This window comes from Phaeoacremonium minimum (genome assembly GCF_000392275.1).
Source record: "Phaeoacremonium minimum UCRPA7 unplaced genomic scaffold PA7_03_scaffold_594, whole genome shotgun sequence".
Lineage (NCBI taxonomy): Eukaryota > Fungi > Ascomycota > Sordariomycetes > Togniniales > Togniniaceae > Phaeoacremonium > Phaeoacremonium minimum.
Genome location: NW_006921496.1, coordinates 118,479 through 134,107, shown reverse-complemented (window position 1 = coordinate 134,107; position 15,629 = coordinate 118,479). Strand labels below are relative to the sequence as shown.

The following is a 15,629-nucleotide window of genomic DNA, read 5'->3' as shown; positions in this document are numbered from 1 at the left end:
CTTGACTGCAGACATATCCACCTGCTCCACAGGAAACTGGAATGCGCGGCGGAAGTGCCCGGTACGACGTTCAGTCACATGCCATCGAAGATCTCCCTCGGTCTCCGTAGCCTTTTGCGCTGTAGCTTCTCCTGTCTTTGACGACTCCGCCGCTGCGGATGCTGGTTCGGCTGGCGGTGAAGGCTGAGCATCTTTATGCACCACCCCGACGTTGTTCGGTGCAGCATCACTGGCACCTGGAGGGAGCGGGCGTTTCAAATCTCCAGATACAGTGATTGTGAAGAGATGGTCGTTGACCTCCACATTCACAGCATCTGTTTCCAATCCCGGTAGCTCTCCGTACACGGCATAGCATGTCTTACTCTCGGCAAGATCGAAATGCGGGTGAACTACATCGTGGTTGGCTTGACCGTGTGTGTAGTGCGAGTTGAAAGCATGAAGGTAACGGGCCAGAGCTTCTAAGCCACCATGATGAGCATGCGCATCAGCTGGTAGAGAAGGTGCCGCTGAAGTTCCAGCCGCAGCTCCAGCAGTCGGGGATGTAATGCTGGTGATGGCATGTGGCTCAGTTGAGTGCTGAGGCGAACTGAAGCGCGGGCTGAAGTGGTGCGTTGTGAAATAGGCCGACATTCCGCGGGTATTTTGATCCGTTGGATTCACAAAAGATAATGGATCGTATGCTGTTTCGATATCAATCGGGGCGAGGAAGCCAAAAGTTGTTGCAAAAAGGTTATAATCGGGCTGGCGAGGCTCCCGAGTCGGATGCGCTGTGTTTGGCGGCGGCAGTTTGACGGTTTCCTATTGATATCCTAAGAAGATATCAAATGAGTCTACTTGGTTCGAAAGTGCCACCAGAGCTCGATTGCAAGAGTGGTAGGTATGAGCTCCGCAAGACTAGTCACATAACTTTGCTATGACTTATATAATACGTCCTACTGTGGTTGCGGGCTCTATACATGTCACCCCATCCAGATATGAGATAATCTCCCCATGAGTAGATAAATCGGCTATTGGCGTCTACCATATAAGAGCATGCAAGTCACCGTGGGAACTTTTGTCCAATATCCGAGGCAGCAATTGCTCGATCATCTGAAGTGTTCTAAGTGAACATATTGGGACTTTTCGGATAAATCAAGTCCATCCACTGAACACTTAGGAACAATCTCATGAGATTCAGAAGTTGGCCAAAGCATAAGGTGATCACGAATTTACAACGGGCTGGACGGGCTTGTGGCGTTTGAATGTGCATCGATTTCGCAAACCATAGACCTGATCCAGGCCTAGCGTGACCATGACTCCAAGCCAGTCCTGATCTCTCCTGACATCCAGACCACCGATCTGTGTTACCGCGGGGCTCCGCATTCCCCTCATTGGTGGCTAACATCTACCAGCGGTTACCCAACTGTCAGACCACTGACAACCTTGGGGCACTCGCGACGAGATTCCCAGCGTGTATAGCGTAGCCTCATGTCTCAAACAGCTGACTGGGGTTGGGTGACTGGAGAGTCCGGGTACTGAAAGCACTAGGCGCATTGCCAGCGATCACACCACATCTCGAGATCGATAGTGGCGTGATTGGTTAATGACGAAAGAAAGGTACACCTCGGCCTACAGCCACATCTAAACCAACGATTCTCTTGCGTCTCCAGTCTGGCAGGCCTAATGGGTTATGGCAACTTCCAGGGCTGGTAGGCATGCTGTCAATGAAGTGCTATAACTAACAATCCCCGCTTTTTGTGGCCACAATTTGTCAAATAGCTTCGAGAGCATGGTGGACCTGATCACTTGACTACAATCTTCTTTGAGCCATGTTGCTAGGTGTTCCTGATTTGCTCAGATGATTCTGGAGTACACTTTATCACGGCCCAGAGGCAAATGCGGGGAAACGCTTGTTTGATGTCGAATCTACTGAGCTGAGGTCACACAACGGGACCAACAGGTTTGTGCCTGCCATTTTCCATGTTACTGAACTCTGAGTGGTGAGATCCCTCCAAAATATAAGGTAAGAAACCAGGCAGTACCTTTTTAACTAGACTGGTGTGCCAATCCCGTGTGGCCAATAGCTCTTCCGTAGGTCCCGTTACAGCTCGGCGGCATCGGCGTTGAGGCTACCAAGAATGCCGCAGACCTTACTCACCTCGCCGTCACTTCCTTGCTTCCCCATGTGTCGCCTCAGTAAGCAACAGTGGCTCGTCATGTGAATGCTATTGCGTAACTTATATAATCTGCTCGTTATTCCTTCCTCCAATTGCAATTGAGGTTGTTTAACATCGCGAAACTTGAAACAAATTCACAGCAATCAGTAAACATCAAACAATACTAAACTCTTCATAATAAAAACTGTCTACTTTAACAGGAACTATGACATCTACTGAGGTGGCTCACGGAATACCGGAGTTGTTATATCACACAACTCTCACTGTCATCGACTACAAAGATGATACATCCGGCTCGACGCGGACAGTATATGTCCTTGGAACACATAGTACACTCCCGGCAGCCAAAACATTCGCCAAATCTGCGCTCCACGGACTAGGATATGAACCGGATGACTTCACGACCTACGCAGTCCGCGGAACACAGGAGGAAAGCGAGTGGCCTCACGGCGATGGCGTGCTCGTCTATGCAAAGGCGCCTGCGGGCCATGAATTCCTTGTTGGCATACAGGCGACATCGAACAACGAGGAGCTTGGGGCTACGCCGGAGGGCGGTGTCTTCTTAGCCCCCGAGGCCACTCTGCATTACGTGCTCCAGACTACCGTTGACTACAACAGGGACCGGGCTGGTGCCGCGCAGAGTACACAAGTAGAAGGAAGCTACGAGCACCGGGCGGACGCGATTAATGCTGCCAAGCAGTCTCTTATAGGCGAGGAGATCCAAAAGTCAGACTTCGCACAGTACGATGAGCGCGATAGCATCGAGGAGGACAGCGATTGGCCTTTTGGCGACGACGTCCTGGTACATGCTGTTGCTCAGACAGGGGAGAACTACACCGTGGCTGTGAGGACGGTCCCCGGTGCTCACAAGAAGCATGCAAAGCATTCGAGTAATTGAAGTTAGGAGCTTTGCTTGAGGGCTCCGCCCAGCTTGGTGATTGCTATTTGCACCGACTACGTGTGAGGGTAATGGACTAAACCAAATTGACTTTCTCAAGAAGCGATATCAGCTGCTATCGAGCCATGGGCAAAAGGATGCTATCAATGTTGACGTCGTTGATCGGGCGGGTCTGAGCGGCAGCTTTGAAAATGCCGGCATGATTGATGGATTGAGTGTCAGTGCAGAGAGAGAGATTGTATGTTCCGAAAGTATGTAATTATGATACTCTCGAAGAATGAGTAAAGAATTGTCTATAGTAGATAAACAGCTGCGATGTAAAACTGAACAATATGGGTGGCGTCGGCGTGATCTCGGCGAGAAACCTCTGTGGCCCTGGTGCCTGCATCTGCTCTTAGAATCCCTACTTATCGTGGTGGCGACAGGTCAGCGTTTTGTATCATGCAGAAAGCTTCGTCACGGATTTCTGGCACGAAAATTCTGGGTACGGAAGTAGACAATTGGGCTTGAGTACCGATTCATTAATATTAAGATAGCAGTAATTACAGCGCAGTGGTCGCATGTGCCACACATACAGATGGGTATCAAATTCCAATCTGGCAACTCCGATTTCCTTGCGGCAAGTGCTGGTATCATTCCAGTGAACGCCAAATGCGACACGATAACAAGGCACTTTTCCATTTCGTACAGTCATCCTCCAAATGTATTGTCATCATCATCACCTCACGTCATTCCAAATAGTGCCCGAATGCTGATAAGCTTTCTATGGCCGCTCACATGCGCTTCGCTGCGTTGCCGTGGAGCCAAGAATCGATTTGATGCCTAAACTCTTCGGGCAACTCAGAGATGCTATCATTCAGGAGGTCGAGACAAGTCCGAGACGCTAAGACATCATTAGCTTTACGACGAACGCCACAATCGCAAATCGACTCACTGAGTCGCACAGGTGTTTCCATGTGATCTCTGTCTGTGTTGTGCGTCGAAAGAAACACATTGTAAGACCACCCTGCTAAGGAGGCTTATGAATGAAGGAAATGGTTACTCACGAACGAACTGGCCCACATCCTGACCCATCTCGAGTTCCGTCAGCGCGGCACTCATTCGTGCACTGTTGTAGCAGTGGAACGTCCGCTGGATGGCAAGCATCCGGCGCCACAGGCGCTCGTCATCCATCGCCTTGCCCTCGGCGGGATCGAAATGCCAGACGCTATCTCGGCATGCCTCCAACTGATCTGAATTTGCAGAGCCTCGCCGCAAGTGGGGAACGGCATGATGGGTGCCTTGAGGCAGGCTTGTTGGCGCAGAGGAATGGGTGCGGCCTGCATCAGGTCTTGATGCGCTGAGAGGGAGAGGATGCTGCGATGGTCTGGTGTGGGTTTCCGCATCTGTTGCTGGTGGTGGAGACGGGCACGGAGTGATGGCATCATCGTCATCACTGAATGAAGCCGTGGACATCACAGACCGCCGATTCCTTCTCGACGACCGGCTCATTTGTGCAACCGGCATTGGAAGTGAACTCATTTTGATTGTCGATATGTCCTCAATGAGGCGTGTTATAGATTGCTTTTGGTGTAGGAGTGGTGTAAGTCGGCAGAGCCTCCAGCCTGTGTAGGGGTGTTGTCAGGTCGCTTATTGCTTGTAGCGGCACTTGGACAATGGTCGATATTTAATCGAGCAGCAGAGTCAGCATGAGTCATGCCCGGGAGAGCAAGCTGGTATATATCTTTTGAAAAGCCGGATGTACATTACATATGTACATGCATTCGCACCAGGTAAATTACATACATGCGTGTACGATGGCGGTAAGAGAAGCGCACGGAGGCAGTGGGTGCTTATTTACCTACCATTGCACATGCATGGATCATCCACTTACACACGCACACCTCAAAGTCTCCACCGCCCTAGTGTAGGGCAACACATCAGCCATACATGGGTTGACGCACCTTTACGAAGGTGCCGGGTGGTTGTCTTGACGCAGACGGGAGATCCATCCAAGGCCCTAAGTTGAAAAGCCAAGGGGGGTGGTGAGGTGGACCACTCGCGGAAAAAGTTTGACAGCTCACGCTTCCGATGATCCCCATTTGTCCAGGTTAAAGCAAAGCCCAACGCCCGAGGGCCTGGTTTGAACTTTGGCGAACAACACAGCGAGCTCAGGTGGCTCCGCCACAGGGAAATCCCGGAAAAATCTTCAAGTGGCTGCTCATGGGCTGCTTACGTTGAGAGTTGGTGTTTTAGGAAACCATGTGAACTAAGGAGGTCGTCGAAAGGTTGAACAGAGTAGCCTTACACACGAGCAGTCACACCGCCTTAGCAGAAGGCCACATGAAGGAAGAAAACTAAAAGGTGATGTGATAGGAGGTGCTGGTCATGATCTCATCTGGTGCAATGTGCAGTGGCCCCCTGTTCTGTCGGGCGTTGCATCGCCAGATGGCTAAGCATTCAGGCATGCCATCCCCCGCATTGCACCACCACTCCAAGAGTTACACGCAGCAGTGGCCACCGTCGGACTCTTGGATTGCTGCTATGTGATGGATGCCCAGCCACTCTCACGGGCTGAAATCTGTCTTGGCCCAAGAGCCGAGAACTGGCAATGATGGGCACATGGACACTTTCCAAGATATTGGACTTTGCCGCGCTGAGATAACGCGTCCTCCCGCGAGAACTAGAGGTGCTGCATCCCACGGTCCCACGGTCAAACCCGCCTGTCTGTCTCACCCATAGTGCACGCGGATGAGGTTGTGTCTTAGACTTCCAGGGCAGGAAAGGCTCGTGCACTGGCACTCGTGACTGGGCCATGTCCCAGGCATCGTGTGAAGATCAGGATCATAATGACCAGAGCACTCGCCGATAGCGGGCAATACCCTGAACACACGCGCCAAAATGGTTTCAACCTTGATGGTCATTTTAGGATATCACTGGACATGTAACTTCAGGTCCCGAATTATCCTTATTCTAGGACGTAGTACCAATCACTACAAAGGGGCTTTCTGCCCCCCATGCTCCAGATCCTCGGCCTTGAAGTCGCAGCATGCCGAGGTTTGGCATTTAACCAGCCAAAGCACCCGTGATGGGCTGGTCACGTTCCAAGTAGCTGGTCCTTCTCCAGTTTGCGATAAAACAATCTAGATCGGTGCTCTGGCTACGATGGTCTCTTTCGCACAAATCGATGACCATTGCGTGATGAGTCTTTCTGTTCTAAACTAAGTATTGTGAGATGGGGCGGCATCAAGGGCGCAAGGCACAAGAAACAATGGTCACGCCACCCCTCCCTCAGGATGCCAATTCTCTTAAGACCCACCAGGTAATACAACTTCACGCAATATTTTTAATTTCTTATCTTGATAAGAGCTCCAGAGAGGTGAGACAATATATTGGTGTTTTGCCAAATCCAGTAAGCCGGCAGGACAGCGCTGCCGAAAGGGTACCGATGTGACATTGCAGGTCGTTGCCTTCTGGCCGTTTTAGTCGTGATGCATGTCCATCTTCAATCGGATTGGGATCCTCCTTACGTAGGCTACCATCGCAGGTGCAAATAGTGACGATATCGGCTGCAACTTGCAGAATCATGGGCATGATCGACAGCCAACCGGCACCGGCGCCGGCACCGGTAGTTGATCGGTAGATACAGTACTTACATCACGATCCGATGCGCTAAAACCTCGGCAGCGGGGACACAACGGCAACGATCGAAATGAATTCAGCTCTTATGATTTGCACGAAGGTCGGTACCTGGAACGTTATGTCATGCAAATCTCGCCCACTGGCCCGAACAGTGCCTGCTCACTCGTCGACGACGCTTCTGGGATGTTAAAGTAAAGAGCCGGGTACAGGACGCAGGTGGAGCCTGGTGGTTATGCCCGCTCAAGGCCCGGAGCATTTGCCCTCAACACTAACGCTCCTACAAGCGTCCATCTCCCCCATCCTGCTGCAGGCTCCGTGTCGATCTCCACCGGCCACCGGTGCTCCATCAAATAGCCTCGACATGGAGTGGTGCCGCCTTTGCCGTAGTGTGGCCCGGGGTAGAGAGTTATCCTGGATATTCTACTTCATTGTTCGAGCTTGTGATGCGTCTCACGTCGCTACTTGGTAGAGTGGATATTTAGAAAGCATGATCAGATTCGCGGCGACCTTCTAACTAGTTACAGAATGATAATTAGCAACTTCAATTGCGGTAGGAAGTACCTACCCATAAAAATAACATCGCAGAATGGGTTTCTTGACCTTTGTCATCTGTTAGTCAGGTAAAGGAGGGTGAGAAGCGCCGCTAGTCGTACCAAAGGTTGCCGTACAATCAAACCTGTATATTCAATGGTTCAACGTTGGTAGTACCGCTTAAGCTTGGCCCTAACGAGAGTAAGTTCCCGTGATAGATGTTAAAGGAAATATCCTTCGTAGGATGTACGTTCTCTGCATCCCTTAGTCTCTCTATTGTAACACAATGGTCGAGCCTAAACCTCAATCTAGCAATCTCTGAGCTACCCTCACGCTTGGAACAAGAACACAGTGTCGCAAACGAATGGAGATGCGCCTATTGCAAGACAAAGACGAGAGTCGCTGAATAATATGGCCAAGAGTCGGAGAGAAGACGGGGAAACTCGCTCAAATGCTCTCTTGAGATGACTTACCTTGACTCAGCGCAACCCCTGGCAGGCCATTGGTTACCCATTGAGAGACAGCGACCCACTCCTTTAGGAACATACTGGACAATCGAGAAGGCGACCGAGATTATTTGGAATAGCAACAAAGCATCATTATTAGTAATGTCCGAACCAGTCTTGAACGGCTAACATATAATCCAGTACGTCAAACAACCCTTCAAGAAGGACGCAGCGTTGTCAAACTTCATTAATTTACTTCACTTTACTTGAGGCTAGAAAGCATCTTGACTCTCCATGTGGTCTCATAAGAGCACCAGAACTAGTTTGCTAAAACAAAGTGGTAATTTTATTGATCACCTAGATAGTGGTGATGAGGATATCGTAGAAGATTACTGACAAGGATCGGATTGAGGCGTTTTCTTCTTAAATTCTCATACTTTGTAATTCTTTAGTACATGATTCTTCTTTCCTGCGTATTATAAATACACAGTGAGCTATATCCACTAGTTCGATAAGCAGGATAATACAGGGCTCCATCGTCTATATCTGAACGCTTCATATTGACAGATACCCTTTCTCTCAACCAAGTCAACATCAACAACGCTTAATCTTCTGGAAAGAACGCTAATACTGGACTCAAGGCATCGTTACAGTAAGCGGTAGAATCTGTATCTTGGTACGGCGGAACACTCCACTTAAAAAGACTTTCATCAACACTATACACCGAGATCTTGCAACTTTCCCTGCCGAAGTTTCGTAGTCCTCGTGAGGCATGCAACATGAGGTGTAGACTGAAGACTAGCACCGCTAGGACCGTCGTAACAAATGCTGCTTGAGCCACTCTGCAATAAGACCGGCAACTGTCCCAGCTAGCACTACAGCTCTTCGTGAGGTACCACGGATATCGAGAAGGATGACTGGGATCTGAGAGGTCGCTGGAGACCTGTCGATATGTACTAGTGGTCCAAAGGCTGAACAGAATGGTATCGTAAAGAGCTTCCACTGTTGCCGGGCAGTACCAGAGCCGTACTGTGAGGACCCTGGTAAGGCAGACCACAAGTGAAATAATTGCAATGCCAAGATTGGACTCTGCCAAGCTAAAGAGAGAATCAGTGAAAACGTCCAGAACTTAAGCAATGCTTCCTTCCAAAGATGAGGAACAGTACTCTTGAGTCCAAAGCAAAGGAATTTCAGGAGGTTCTCTGTGATTTGCATAGTAGTATATGCGGAGGTTAGGATTGGAATTCCATCCCTCAACGCCCCCGTTTTCCCATAATGCTACTCGAAAACGACTAGGATACGCAAAACCGAAAAGAGTCACAGCCTGCAGGGAGATGAGAATATCAAGACTGTAAAGGACTTTGTCGATCATTTTTGACTATTGTAAGAAGGCAAGTCTGCAGTCGGCCGGGTCAATAACATCAATAAACCTTTCATATGTAAAGTAGCTGGACTTTGAGCAAATTGGAGCGCGTATTCTAATCTTAAATGTGCTCGTATTGCCTCACGCACATCGCGTCATGTGGAGGTCACCACCAATGGTAGGATGCCTTGGCAGAGAGAATTATGGCTCACCATTCACAACTAGGGTTTCACTTCAAATCTCATTCCACACAGGGAGATTGCAGAATAGATCAAGGTGAATTTAGAGGTCTATTTTAACATCAGCAGGTCGCTCGTCAGTGTTGTCTAGATTTTATCCCGAACCTCGATTGCCAGGATGTGTGAAGGAATTTGGCACAAAATTTCTTCAACAGTCTCCATCCCCAAATGATTATATACACCGTGTCACAAAGTCCATTGAATCATTCTAATTTGAAAGCTTAAGAATTAGACCTGACTAGATAAGACACGACTATACCACCATTCACGAATCATCCGTTGCTTTGTGCTCGGGATTAGCATCCTCTGAGCGCATTCGTGCTTCAGCTTGAGCAACAGCAATCTCCCAATCGGCATTGTAAAGATATATCAGCTCCAAAGCCGATACTCTGTCGCACATTTGTTAGCATGCTACTTTTGGGCAGATTCCATACATGGGACTTACACGGCAAGTCCACAAGTTAAGCCAGTCCATAGACCGCTCAGCTTCCAACCCAATGCAAAAGCCGTCGACAACGAAATAGGTAGCGCTACTAGGTAGTATGAGAAGAGGTTCGCGTATCCCCCAATCGATTGTCGTCCGACACCGCGAAGAATGCCATGAGAAACAGCGGCTAAGGCGTCGAAAATCTGCATGACAGCACAGACGAGGATGACTTGTGACACAATATCTATGACTTCATCGTCATTCGTGAAGACCTGAGGAAGAACTCGGCGGAGAGTGGCAAAGATGGTAAGATTGAAGGAGCCAACAATGAATGCGGCGACGATAGCCTGTGAAGCTCGCAATTAGTACGGCCTGGGATGTTGAGTATGTGCACAAAGATGATCCAATTTCACTTACCACTTTGGCAGTTATCCGCGCAGCGTCGCTCAGATGGGCCCCAATGAGATTTGCAACACGAGTCGAGGTCGCAATGGCGAGCGGAAACGGTATGTTGAATGAGGTAGACGTGACCGTGACCAGGACGCTCTGGGCCGCAAGCTGCGCGGTTCCGAACTGACCTGCAGCGATGGTGAGAATCTCCAAAACCGAGAACTGAGCCTCGATCATGATCATTCCAGGTAGAGCCAGTTTAATCATCGGGCCTAAACGATACAGTTTGTTAGTGACCCAGTGCCATCGAATGGGCAATCACAAGGCCGGAGAGATTACTCACCCCAATTGTTAAAAGCCTTTTTACTGAACCCTTTCCAGCATTCTGCGCCTTCAAAGAATCGAACGTATAGAATAAGTAGAAGTGGCAATAAGTTCTGGGTGATGGCCATAGCCGTAGCTGCTCCAGCAAAGTGCCAGTTGAACTTGAAAACGAACAGCCAGTTTTGGAAGAAGCTCAGTGGTGCACCAATGAGCAAGGTATACGTCGTCGCGTGGAAGAGTCCCTGAGATTGTACGAATCGCTTGCCGCTCTCGAAAGCAGCGACACCAGGCATGCCGATGATTAGCACCCGTAGATATAGCGCGGCAAGTGATGCTGTCTCTTCGTCTGGAACCAGAGCAACCAAGATCGGCTTCGAGAACCACCACAGCACTGCGATCGGGATCATGAGGATCCATAAAAGCCAGGTCATCCTTTGCGCTTGAAGGCCCACGAGATGTTTGTGCCCGGAGCCATAGGCTTGGGCACATAGTGTGTCGAGACATGTTGCTAGCCCTTGAACTGGGACATAACATGTAATACTAGCTGTCATCGTAGCCACTATTGAGGTCTTAGCAATCTTGTAGATTGGTTGTCTGTTAGTGAAACTATCAAATAGACTTACGATTGACCGCAGCCAGCTCCAACATCCCAAGTCGGCCCACTGTCAACACACTACCAATCGTAACGGAGTAGTGTAAGAGAAACGTGGCGATCAAAGGTGCTGAGTATTGTATCAGTGTCTTTGTTTCACGCTGCCAAGTGGTCTTGATGAGGTGGGCAGCCACAGCCTCTTCCCATTGCTCGTACACCTCCTCCACGCCTGGTGTTGGCGGCACTCTTTCGTATTCTTCTACAGTGGCACCGAGCAGCGGGCTAGTCTCGCCAGGGCCACCTTTCGTGAGAATCGGTAGAATCGGGCCTTCATGATCTTTGACCTTGGTGCTGAACAAATATCGATATATGCGTCCGAAAGTACTGATCCTCCAGCCTTTTCGTGGGTGCCTGGGAGGGATGATGTCGTTGTCGCGCAAGAGGCTGACTTCTGCATGATATGATTCATCAACCTCGTGCGGATTGGGCACCGGGCGATCCAGCCCTTGGACAGGAATCGTTGAATACCCGCATCCAAATGAAACCCCATTCGCGTGGAATGCCAGCTTTACATCGGGGCCATGAGCAGACTGTCTCGACTCCGAATCACTGTCTGAAGCACTCGCTTCATCGTCCCCATGATCCTCTTCTGAGGAGCATTCTGCAATATCTTTGGTCAAGATCTCCCGGACAATGGGAGATGTAGCGATGAAAGAAGGAGGCACTGTTAAGCTCTCGGGCAGGAAATCGGAGAGTATAGAGTGACGGCGGTCCCGAGGCGGGAGGTTAATGTCGATCGGTGCGGATCCGGACTCGGACATCGCAATGAATATTGAGCGTTATATGGAGTTCGAACACCAGTGTGGAGATTCAGTTATGTTTTCACTCGTAAATTTTCGAGAAAGGAGATAAATGCGGGCTTCAATGGGATAAGTAGCATACTAAACGATCGAGCGACTGCATGCCGCCGCACCTGCAAGAGAGAGCCAGAGATTCACCATGAATGTCAACATAGACTGCCTAGAGACACGGTGAACGAATGAGAAAAAAGGTGGTGTGGAGGGACAATAAGAACGAGTACACCAAGAGATAAGCAATGCCGCCATAGGAATGCTGGTGACGACACCCAATCCCAATCCTATGGCGTAGTTGTGACGGCCAGACAGCCACTGAACCCTCACCGGCGACGCGGGATCGACATCTGTGTTTGACTGTGCAATATTAAGCGAGTATTTCACACCGCCACAGGCCGTCCTACCTTCAGAGAAGCGGGTGGTCAAGATGGAGGGCTTGGGAGGCTTGCCTTGACAATAACACGCAAAATAACGGCTGTGGTCTAGCCCCGATCGGCAGCCCACATCGCAAGTGCAGCCCCCTTCCCTGTCTTTGGTCCAATGGTGAGCTAGAGGCTGATCGGGCATGCATCATCGTGCATTATCTGCCAGACTGCCTATCCAACCCCATCTGCTCTCAATTTCCAGTGCTTTCGATTGCTGCGAGAGCACGCGAAGAATCGTGCAAACTCTCTGCAGGTGGTGCGTGAGGCGCATGAAGATGGATACACGAGACTCCATCTAACTACAGTTTGTTATAGCTGCAGGACCCTGATCAGCATCCGGTCGGGAACGGGGTCTACCTTTCTCTTGAGGCTGACAAGCATCCATCAAGCCTTTGCCGTTTCTACATCCGGAGGCTATGATGACACTCACCAGATAGCTGCCCCCACCCCCGGAGATATCCATCCGCACAGGTCTCACCATTTTGCATCTTACCGGTTCTGGTGTAATGTGCATCCATACAAGTACTGTGCGTCAACGCCACCCTGCGCCGGTGACAGCCAAGGCCATCAGCACTGCAGGAGCAGGCATCGTGTCGTTTTCATTGCGTGAGAGAAGTTTCTGTGCAGGTTAGCTATCTTATCGGCAACTTCAGTGAACTTCTGCGATAAGCTAGCTATGATGTCACGCCGTTTCGAGATTACGATGTTAGTAATCGTGTCAGCTCGTGATGTAATCTGTTTGCAACGATGGGCGCTGCTCTGTGCCTACTGATTAAATGATATCCTCTTTCACGGGCAGCCTAGAGGCTGCCAGGTCCTAAAAAGAATTCATGAGAAGGTGCAAGTTCATAAAGTAAAGTAGCGGCGTTATAGCAATTCTGCATTTCTCGCTGCACTTCCTTGTCTACGCTTGCGATATCCCGTGAAGACCTGTAAGTATGAGGTGATTGTCCATAATTGCGCTACTTGATGAGTATATCGCGGAACCATCTTCGCTCCCAGCCGCTGGATTTGGTGGGTGTGTCTAGACCTCAAGCCTAGCTCAGAAACTGGAGCGGGATTGCCCTATAGCGTTCTGTCCCACATGCGCTATCGTCAGGGGTCCGGATGAAACGTGGGGATGCTTCTTAGCGCGCACCTCACGTCACAACATCGAATTTTGAACATAGTGTCATCTCGACCATGATCCGAGACCGAGTCATCATCAATCATGAGAATACTTGCCTTCTTATCAGTTCTAGGCTGTGCATCTGCACTTGTATATGAACAAGTGGCCTTCGACAGCGCGCAAGTATGCTTCTGGGGCTTCGTCCCCCCGGATCTTACCTGTCCAGTCTTGAAGCATCATGTCCTCAGCCAGGATGTTCTCGGAGGCAACGACACAGCGCTCTACCGTTGGAAAGGCGGTGATCAATGCGAAGATGGTATCTGTCTATATTGGAACCGTGGGTTCGCCGGCGGTCGGGGTATCGCGGTGCTAACAGGGGCCGACCAAATGCAACCAGTCAAGGCAGCAGGTGACATCCTGCTTTCACTGCAAATATCGCTAGCAGACTCTAGCAATCTGCCATATCACACGGCCGAAGTCACGGGGAGAGAATCAGGCATTATCGCAGACAAGAAATTGGCTCGTGGAGATCCGATAATGGGCTATCCTCCTGTCCTCCTGGTGCATCAATCTTTCTACGAGGAGTTGCCTCTTGAGAAGCAGCAGAGCCTCCTGGACCTCGCAATAGATTCATTGCCGCCACCAACCAGCGACATGCTCATAAGTGAATTATCACACATTCCAACAGAGAACCGAGGACTATCCACTCTGTCTAAGAAGGCCTTTCTACTCGATTTGGGTGGAGCGGATGGTCGGGGACACCACTACGGCAGCTTTCCGGAGGTCTCTCGCTTGAATCATAACTGCCGTCCTAACGCAGCCTTTTACGTTGATCCTGTTACCTTGATGCATATTACCACTGCTGCAAGGACTATCGGTCCCGGGGACGAGATCAACATCAGCTACCTAAATCCTCTCGCTCCGCATACAGAACGCCAGAGCCGCGCACAAGAGATTTGGGGCATTGAGTGTAAATGTTCGCAGTGCTCTCTTCCAACCGATGAGGTTGCAGAATCAGACTCACGCCTAAGCGAGATCAAATGGATCGAGGGTCAACTATCCGACTTTGACAGTCAGGAGGTGACGGTTGGCTTAATCTCATACTTACTACAACATCATGGCAATGAGAGGCTGGAGGCAAAGCTAGCTCGAGCATACACGCTCGCAGCTTTGAATATGAACTCGCTTGGTTATGAAAAGAGAGCCGCGAAATTTGCACAACTCGCAATCGATGCTGCCCTAATTGAGAACGGAGGCGGCTCATCCGACGCCAAGATGATGAAAGAGCTACTGGAAGGCCCTGAGGCACATTCGAGTTATCGAGTACGGGTGGATAGGGACAGGTGACCTTGCACATAAGCACAATATATGACCGTCTGTACGAATCGAGGCGACGAGACTGGTCCAACGTATTCATGTACGTAATAATGGAAAGTGCATAGATGTGTATAGAACTAATATCTAAGCTCCTCAATAATTTCAGGGGAGTTGATAAATGCACATCTCTCTCGCAGTTTCTGGGCACGAATATCCGGCGTCGAGAGAGGACCATCAATTGCTGATAAACCTTCATGTGGCCCTCCAGCAACGAAAATAAATGTTTCATTCCATTCAGGAAAGGCAGGTTTGAAGCCGGCAAAGGTATCATGACCCTTAAGCCCTGGCTTCCCTGTGCTAGCGAAAGTCGTCCAGGATCTAGAGCCACGATCACGGAGGCTGTAATCCGCTGGTGTGGGGTCAAATGGCCATCCACTTGTATTATAGTGTGACAGATTGCCAAAGATGTACGCAAACTCGGAGGTGTGAAACGGTCCCAGACCGGTCTGATCATAGAGATACTCTACAATAGGGTCTAAAATTGTTTGATTCCAGTCGTACAGGTAGACATCATTCCCGGCCTTTGCAATATTCTCAGCGTAGTATATTGGCTGGCATGTCATGAGAATATCACGGAAGATCCGAGCAGAGCGGAAGAACTCGCTTGACAAGTTTGCGGACTCATCTGCAGGGAAATCGGACGAAGGATACAAAGCCAGCAACTTGTCAACATTCGCTGTAGTCATAGTTGGAATGTAGTCTGAGACGAAATCATAGGTGTCCTCTGGCGTTGAAATGGTGAAGTCTGTGAAAAAGGTCACGTCGTCGTCACACCATCCAATCATGGTCGTGACATTGGCAAATCTCCCCTCTTCTATTAGCTTTGATGGTGCCGCAGGAAGAAAGTCTCCATCAACAACAGGAAGCCAAATATCTCC

At 49.8% G+C, this 15,629-nt stretch overlaps 2 protein-coding genes across 2 annotated transcripts; one reads left to right on the top strand and one right to left on the bottom strand.

Annotated features, from left to right (window-relative positions):
* Positions 1 to 2,361: 2,361 nt before the first annotated feature.
* On the top strand, positions 2,362 to 3,054 carry UCRPA7_8435 (hypothetical protein; the record flags this gene model as incomplete). Its single annotated transcript, XM_007920948.1, has 1 exon — positions 2,362 to 3,054. One exon carries the CDS (start codon positions 2,362 to 2,364, stop codon positions 3,052 to 3,054), a length of 693 nt encoding a protein of 230 aa, XP_007919139.1.
* Positions 3,055 to 9,519: 6,465 nt separating this feature from the next.
* Positions 9,520 to 10,826, bottom strand: UCRPA7_8434 (putative mate efflux family protein subfamily protein; the record flags this gene model as incomplete). The annotated part of the gene is made up of 4 exons (XM_007920947.1): positions 9,520 to 9,643; positions 9,700 to 10,028; positions 10,099 to 10,343; positions 10,415 to 10,826. The coding sequence occupies 4 exons, from the start codon at positions 10,824 to 10,826 to the stop codon at positions 9,520 to 9,522; spliced, it is 1,110 nt and encodes a 369-aa protein (XP_007919138.1).
* Positions 10,827 to 15,629: the final 4,803 nt, after the last annotated feature.